This window comes from Aulonocara stuartgranti (genome assembly GCF_965226115.1).
Source record: "Aulonocara stuartgranti genome assembly, chromosome: 13".
Classification (NCBI taxonomy): domain Eukaryota; kingdom Metazoa; phylum Chordata; class Actinopteri; order Cichliformes; family Cichlidae; genus Aulonocara; species Aulonocara stuartgranti.
Window position 1 is genome coordinate 25845782 of NC_138949.1, and position 8754 is coordinate 25854535.

The 8754-nt window shown below is 37.9% G+C and overlaps 1 protein-coding gene across 1 annotated transcript; it reads right to left on the bottom strand.

Moving 5' to 3' along the window:
* Window positions 1-893: 893 nt before the first annotated feature.
* LOC309719909 (cytochrome P450 3A40-like) lies at window positions 894-8574 on the bottom strand. The gene is made up of 12 exons (XM_082556332.1): window positions 8386-8574; window positions 8160-8212; window positions 6652-6751; window positions 6110-6226; window positions 5248-5333; window positions 5014-5156; window positions 4809-4933; window positions 4618-4702; window positions 3010-3170; window positions 2685-2911; window positions 2344-2506; window positions 894-2262 (listed from the first exon to the last, which is right to left on the bottom strand). Exons 1-12 carry the CDS (start codon window positions 8401-8403, stop codon window positions 2188-2190), a joined length of 1353 nt encoding a protein of 450 aa, XP_082412458.1. The 5' UTR covers window positions 8404-8574; the 3' UTR covers window positions 894-2187.
* Window positions 8575-8754: the final 180 nt, after the last annotated feature.

An 8754-nucleotide genomic window follows, 5' to 3' on the forward strand; every position in this document is an offset into this window, starting at 1 on the left:
TTGCCAACCCCCGAGCCACGGACCAGTATCGGGCCGTGAGAGTTGAGGTTTGGGTGGGAAATTTATGGTTTTCAGGGTTTTTATAATTTTTTTATGACTTTTTTTTTTAATAGTTTTTATCGTTAACTCTGTTTCCCTGGGCCTTTTTGCATGTGTTATGAATAAATCTTTTTTTTTTTTTGGTACCGGTTTTATTTTGTTGTATTTATCCGCAACACCTTAAAGTCTGGTCCGTGAAAATATTGTTGGGCATAAACCGGTCTGTGTTGCAAAAAAGGTTTAGGACCGCTGCTTTATTCAGCTCCCCAGTTTATCCTGTCTATGAAACAAGCCATTTTAACCCTCTAAAGGGATGATTTAAACAAAGTGGGTGGAGCTCAGTGAGCCTTCTAGGGATTTTACACGTTCGGACTTTATTATTTGAAACTTGTTAACCATCAGCATTGCAACTTATATGAGTTAAAATTATTAAAAGCATAATAGTTCCATTTAGCTTATTTTAAACCTATTTGTTGTTTTAAAATTGATGAAATGGTATAAAATTTACTAGGAAACTTTGTATCACCTTTGAAATCCTTTCCAGTGAAATCCACTTAGGAGTAAAAAGTTAATGTTCAGTGCATGTGATGAGGGTCCTGAAAATGAAGGATCATAATCTGATCTTTTGGCTGATGCTGTTGACATGAAAGCATTCCTGTCACTGTAAAAACAGGCAAACTTTACAGTTTTTTACAGATTTTTACTCAGTACTGCATTTGTTCAACATACCACTGTTAAAAATAATAAAAGAAGGAGCATGTGGAACTATTCCTTCTGGAAAATGAAATTTGTCCAAATTGTCAGCATAGAAGAAGAAGCACAGAGGCTCAGTTCTGGAAACATATGCTGGAACTTTGGATTTTGGACATATTTTATTGTGAAAACATGAAAGACACTGACAGTAAACAGGCAATGCAAGTATTTGCATTTGATGACACAATCTGAAATTTCTTTCTATATAACCAGCAATGGACAGTCGTCAAAGTTTAGAACAAATCAAACTCTTGTTGCCAGCTGTTGAAGCTAGATGGAGACAGATACCACCAATAACAAAACTACAGTCATCAGTGAGAGGTGTATCGCACAAGCAGTAGCCTTATGATTTAATAAATGCAATTACAATTTAAAAATGTATAAACGCTAAAGTCAAAATCTCTTGAGTGTAAGGTCCATTTAAGACACCGACTGGTGTAACTTTTGGACACAAAATAGATCAACTTTTCAACACAATTTAAATAAAAGTAATTAAAAGAGATCAACACAGCAAAATCAGATGTTTAACCTGCTCTCATTCAATAACATTTTTTTTTTTTTTTTTTTTGCCTGTCCCGTTTGGCTCTTTTGCCATCAGAATTGTTGTCTAAAGGCAAAGAAAGATGCCCAACGGATTTACTTTACCAAATTGACCATCCCAGCCTTGCCATAATGGTCCATTTGATTCACCTTTTATTGTTTATTTTATTTTCACTTACTGAATACGGGACAGACTTGACTGGGGGAAAGAAGGGGAGAAAGAAAGAGGGAAAGAGAAACAGCTGAGAAGAGTGACGGGGGAGAAGGGCAAAAACCAAAAACCAACAGAATGAGCAGAAAAAGAAAAAAAGAAAAGAAAAAAAAATGCATATATCAATCACCTGGATCACCTGCTGAGAAAGAAAAAAGAAAGCAAGCAGAAGAGAACAAGAGTAATAGAATAAACAACATCACAATGATATATGGGAATATGACAGTAAATACTAAATATTAAACATTATTGTGCAGCACATAAGATCAACAGAACACAGTGTGCTTTGAGGTAGGAGCCAAAAAGGGTGTAGTTTGTGGGTGTGATCACCCGTGTGTACACCTGTGAGCATGGACGCGTTTGTTTTTTTGTTTTTTAAAAGGTTCCTTCATGTAATAATCTGCTAGAGGGTGTGGGGGGGCCACAGCCCCGTCCTCCAGGGCGTGAAGCAGGTATGGAGGAGATCAAAACTCCAGACATCCAGAGGCCCCCAGAACACAAGAGACCAAGGAAGACCAACAGAGGGGCAGCCGCGCCACTGTCAATAACATTTTAAAATAGTTGAAAATATCAACTCAGTGAATTTATCTTGGCAGCAGATATAAAAACATGTTTGATGGGATTTAGAGACGTTCCCTCTTAGATTACTCTTTTCTGAGAACAAACTTGAGTTTTACAGGCTGAACTGGCTGAAACTTCCAGTCAAACTGAAGTGGAATCTAAAAGAAAAAGAAAAGAAAATCAGGAACATGACAGCATAGTTGTATGACAGTCTGAATGTGGCAGAGTGCTGTTCTTACCATTGTCTCTTTGCATGTTTCCAAAGTGTACTTCTGCAAGAGACGGACAATAACCATCTTCGTGGTGAGTAGGCCGTAGCGCCTCCCAACGCAGTTACGAGGGCCGAGTCCAAATGGCATGTACGTGTATGGGTTCACCTCCTCCCCGCTGTCTTTACTGAACCTGCAGATACAGATGAGACTTTTACGTTTATTCTGCTATTTGAAACATTAAAAAATAACATAACAGGTGTGTAAAAAGAGAGATATGGCTGGGTTACTCTGCACAAATACAACATTTTCTTTAAGAATTATGTCCCAGTGGATGAGTTTTCAATAAGTTTGTAATGGCACACATTTACCTCTCTGGTCTGAAAAGCTCAGGTGAGTTCCAGTAGTGTGGGTCTTTGTGCAACACCCACACAGGAATTCCAACCACAGTTCCCTCAGGGATGGTGAGGCCATTCACTTTGACAGTTTTTTTGCACACCCTGTCGAGGCGAGGGGCAACGGGAAACAGTCGCATTGATTCAAGTAAAACTTGGTCCAAGTACTTTAGACTGGTCAGCTCCTCGTATAAAATGGGCGCCTAGACAAATAATGGAGGTGGCAAGCACAAAAAGAAAATTAATTGTTGTCCATTATTCAAACAAAGATGACAGAAAATTATGTAAAGAATTACTGTACATCTTCCTTCAGGTTATCATCGATTTCTTTGTGTAAGGTCTGCAACACATCAGGGTTTGTAGCCAGATTATAAAGGATGTGAGTAACAGTGTTACTAGTGGTGTCGTAGCCTCCAAGGGTGAAGACGAAGGCCTGGGAAAGTATCTCATGTTCAGTCAAACCTAAAACAAAAAACAAAAGATTTTATGGTAATAAAAAGTGGAGCAGGGACCAAATACTGTTGATCTTCTTTCAGCTGCCCCCTGTAGGGGTCACCACAGCAGATCATCTTTCTCCATCTCACACTGTCGCTAGCATCTTCCTCTGTCACACTAACGCTCTGCGTGTCCTTCTTTACTACATAGATGAGCTTCCTCTGAGTCTTTCCCTTTTCCTCCCTCCTGGCAGCTCCATTTTCAACACCCTTTACCTAACATATCTACTATCCGTCCTCTGGACATGTACAAACTATCTCAGCCTTCGTTCTCTAACCTTATCGTTAAAGTGCTCAACCTGAGCTTTCCACCTCCAGCTCAGCCTTTTCTAGGGTCACCATCTCTAAACCTTACATGTAGGCACAACTACATTCTTGTTAGCTTTCCCCCCTCACACTTATATACACCCACTTCACTCTATGTCCAGTCCACTCTCTTCTGGACTATCTGTTGCTTTGGATGGTTGACCCCAAGTAACTCTAGAGTTGGATGTCTCGAGACCACTTTTATGTGGTCTTGGTCTTGAATTGGTCTCAACGGACTTTTGGTCTTGGTCTTGTCTCGGTCTTACTTCTCAGATTGAAATAGTGTTCGGGAGATTTGGAGTCAACCACTGGCGGAGCCGGGGGTGGGTGGCTTACTGGGCTTAAGCCCGGGTCATTTTTTCAAAAGCCAATTTTTCAGTTTAAAGACTTTTTTTGTCTCGGTCTTGGTCTCGATACCCTTTGGTCTTGGTCTTGTCTTGGTCACGGTTTATGCGGTCTTGACTACAAGTCTATTAAACTCCTATAGCTTCAGTATCTCTGTAGCATCTGTCTCCCTCTCATCCAGACACATGTATTCTATCTTGCATCTACTGACTTTCCTCCCTCTTCTTTCCAAAGTATACCTCCATCTCTTCAGGCTTTCTTCCACCTGCTCCCTTCGCTCACTACAAATCATCGGTGAACAGCACTGCCTGAGGTCATCTGTCAACGTGTCCATTAACATTGTGAAAGCAAGAGCAGTTCTCCTGTGTACTGTCTTCATCTCCCTAGTTCACATTTTCTTCGCTAACCTCTACGTTTGAATACTTTCTTGTACTTCTCCATTTCCTCTTTCCTCTATCCAGAGGATACACCAAACACATTCTTGGCAGTTTCCCCTCAACACTTAAAAACACTCAAAACTCTTCACTATCACCCAGAGCTTGTCTCAACTACATTCGTGAGCTCTGCCCTGTATTCTTCCCTCTTAAAATATGTATTTTGACATTAACTGTTAAAATAAATGATCAGTATACAGCTATACAGAATTGAATTTAAAATCCTCATTCTCAAATACAAAGCTCTTAAGACTCCATCATATATCGGAGACCTCATATTTGAGACTGGAGGCTAACTTGGGCTTGGTTACTTCTCCGATAAAAACATACCTTTACTTGGCTGTTCTTCATTGTTCTTATAGTTCTTTTCTGGGATCTCACTTTGAATCAACACATGCAGGAAGTCTGGTCGTGTCTGGTTTAAAGCAGACAAGCATTCAGAGCAGGACTTGAAAATGACCCAGAGGTAAGTGCATACAGACTAGATAATGTTGGTCTTCCTTTACAGATATAATGCTTACAGATTTGGCTTCATGATGCTCATCTTTAAATCGCTTGATAATGTTGAGGAAAAAGTTTATGTTTTCTTTAGGCATGATCTCAATTTTGAGCTGCTTTAACAGACGACGACTGAGGGGAAATGCCACTGAAAGAAGAGTAAAGAGTGGTTAACAAAAGGATATGATCAAATGGAGTTTGTGTAAAAGAGTAAAAGTAAGGTCATACTTAGCAAAAAGAAAAGCCCAGTGTTGACTTTAAGGACCTTCATAATTTGAACATTAATAGGGTCGTTTGGATTGTTTATGGAGTCTGTCTCCACACTGAAAGAAGCACTGGTCACAGTGTCCAAACTGTAAGGAGCTACAAACCTATAAGATTTGAAAATACATGTGGTGAATGCTTCAGTTATTTTAGGATGAACAGTGTAATGTGCTGGCATTTTACAGATGAACAACATACTGTTTGACATTGATGGGTTCATCCAAATTCGTTTCCTCAAGTTTTGCAACAAGTCGTTCTGCATAGCGAGCAACGAGGGGAAAAATCTTAAAGGAATAAAAGACAAAATAAGAGAATTATATTATATTTATTTTATTTTGGAGAGATATACCCATGTTTGCCACAAAATAAAACAATAAAAGAGCAATAAAAGAGTCAAATTCTTGTTTATTCTGAAAATTACTGATTTCTCTGAGGATTTAGAAATAATTAGTGATATCCAATAATAATAATAATAACTAGTGGTATGTTTGGTAGCTCCATAATAAGGTGGTTTTCACAATTGCCAAACAAGCAAAAACTCACTGGTTTGGTACCAGGAGAAGACAGAAATTTAGTATAACAATCTGCTAAATGTAATAGGTGTACTGACACCTTTTGAATAAGGGGGCAGCCAAAAGTGTCTGTTATGTGGTTATATTTTGAGCCGTGGACAACATGTAGCTATAATTATTTGCACACTTTGGGAACTTAAAAAAGGAACGGCAAGTACCAGAACACAATTCACTTTAAATTAAAGTGGAAATAGTGGAATAAGGCTATTAGGAGCTACAAATAGTGCCTTATGTTAGTGATTTCCTGAAATACCTCAAATTACTGTGTACCTTTATGTCAGTATTATCCAAAGAAACAGCTAAATGTTAGTGATTTTATATATTATGTGTAAAGGTGCCAAAACTTTTTAATGATGCCTGTTTAAGTAGTTTGAGGAAAAAAACCCAATACAAAGTGATGACATTTGAACAAGAAATAAATCTATTACTTTTGTTGTAAGCGCACATTAAACACAGACGTGGTTAATAAACCCACATATGATATCGACCTGTTTCAGTCTTCCACTGGTGAAGCATGGAGACAGAGTGTTGCGAATCCGTTTCCACCGTTTGTCTTTCACTGCTGCCACTGCATCATCCAGAGGTTCGCTGAAGAAACCAGAATCCTTTGAAAAGGAAAACGACAAGGAAAAACTACTCTTAGTGTTTACAGTTTGCTTCCACCAACATCTTCCAGTCCCCTAACGACACGTGTAGTTTGCTCAGATAATGTAATATCATTTGTAATATCTTGTAGCATCATTTCTGTGATAGCTCTATATTATGCATTTTCATGTAGTACTTTGTTTGGACAGATCAATGTATATGGAATTAGAACAGTTTGGACAGGCCAGAGTAAAACGTAATTATTAACCTGCCCTTTTACCCCATGTTAATGATATATCTAGGGGGGAACATATTTCAGTTTAGCTTTCAAAAAAAAGCAAAAGATAAAACTCTTTTGGGGAGTGTTGCGCTGACAGGACATCCAAAGGTTTCATGATTTGCTGAATTTCCACTCTACTGTACGATAGAAAGCGGAGCCTCTTACCCTGCGGTTGGTAAATAAAGAGTAGCACTCTTTTACCATCACAGTTTTAACAATCTCAGGGTCGGTCACCATTAACACCGGCGTATGTCCATCGTACAACCTGCAGAAAAGGAAAGAGCCTTTCACAGTATCTTAAATCTTAAATCACAGCAAATCATTTAAGGCATTATTAAGCATCTGGATATGTAAAGCACCTTCAGATCAAAGAGGTTTTTTCATCTGTGCAGGTAGTAAAATTACACATCGATTACACGTGATGCTACAAATGGGATATCACGGTCCTATTATTATTAAATAAATACATGACAATGGAATAAGAAATTTTATAGAGTTTATTTTTGTAGGTTTTCATATGTTTCTCACTTCACATTCCCTGAACTCATACTTTGACTGGAATTCATTTGGCAAAAAAGAGGGGAAAAGGTAGGGGTGGGGGAAAAAATCGATACTGTGTAGTATCGTGATATTTTGTTTGCTAATAATGTATCGATACAGGGACAGCAGAAATCGATATTTTGTTACAAAAAAAGTTTTTGTGGACTGGAACTCTGACTTCAGAGCATGTTGATCCTTTTTCTGAGCAAGAATCCTGACATTCCTTCACTATCCAAATGTGTTTAACTTTTTTTTGGCAGCAATAAACATGACAGTTTACTTCTTTTAATTTAAGACATGTTTTACTTTAATTAAGTGTAAAACTTTTTTATTTAATGCAAAATTATATTTTGTTTTAATTTACTTTCAAATTCTTCAGTTGCTGAATGGGCTGCATAGTTTTCATAAATTGCATAGTTCAGAATAGCTATAATTGTACCAGATGGTTGCATTCAGTTAAGTTGGACTAGACTGTAATACAAACCGTTCAGTTTGTCAACAGTAAAACTGACTGAAATGAGAGAATGACTGAGTGCGAGACTTTGATATTAGATAAAATTAATATTGATAAAGTTTACCTTTATGTTCAGAATCTGAATATCGCAAAATATTTTAAAAAATTGCAATAATATCGTATCGTGCGTTAAGTATTGTGATAATATCGTATCGTGGGATGTATGGTGATTCCCACCTCTAGAAAAAGGATGAACAAATTTAAAGCTGAAGTGAAATAACTGCTTTTCAAATCTTCTATTAATCATTTTATATAAATTTTAATCTAAATATTGATAAAGGAATTTTGACATACTTATACTGTGAACCTGTTTGTGAACCTAGTGTAGATATAGTAGGATATATGCATTTCAGAAACTTCGCCTTGTGTTGTAAAGAACTGTCCCCAAACTTTTTCCCCTTTTATCCCTAAAATAAAGAAAATTGGATGCTATGCTTCCACCAAAAGAGATCTGCTTCAGGCCAAAAAGAGAAATGGCTTCATGAAAAATGTGAGCCAGTGAATATTTTTCCACCCTGTCCCAGTGATCATGGCAGTGATCATGGCTCACAGACAGAATTTGATATCAACAGACCTCCTGGTGATTTCTTGTATGTATACTGATGAAGCAAGAACTCACCCCCAGATGTCCCCATACTTGGCATGGCACTCTCTGTCAAAAGCAAGAAATCCCTACAAGAAGTTACAAGAAAATCTGTTTTAGTGTAAAAAAAAAAAAACAAAACCAACCACTGAATAGGACATCTAAAGTATACAGAGAGCTCATTCATCTCGAATTCTCAAGGATCAAATCAGTCAGCTCTTCATATCCCAGTCTCTAAGGTGAGTTTGGTTTCTGTGCGTACCTTCCTCATGCCCAGCATCGTTCCAATAAAAGGCAGGGGCCGAGGTCCAGGTATCCCCAGCTTTTTGAAGAACCGATATGGCCATATTCCATATCTGTATTACAAAAAAAGGAAAAAAAAATGGGATCATCAGTTGGACAGTAAAAAATAAAAAAATAAAAAAATCTGCCAGGATGACACCCAGCTATTGCTTTGGAGGAATACTCACAGTAAAATCAACGTAAAAAGCAGGGCCAGCAAAGTCCAGGTGAAAAACATTTTAACTTTGTTCCAACAAACAGGAGAGGAAATGTGGCTGCGAGCTGGAAAACAAGCGACCTATTTTCATTTTACACAATAACCCAGGAGGCCCAAAGAGATAAAGCTACT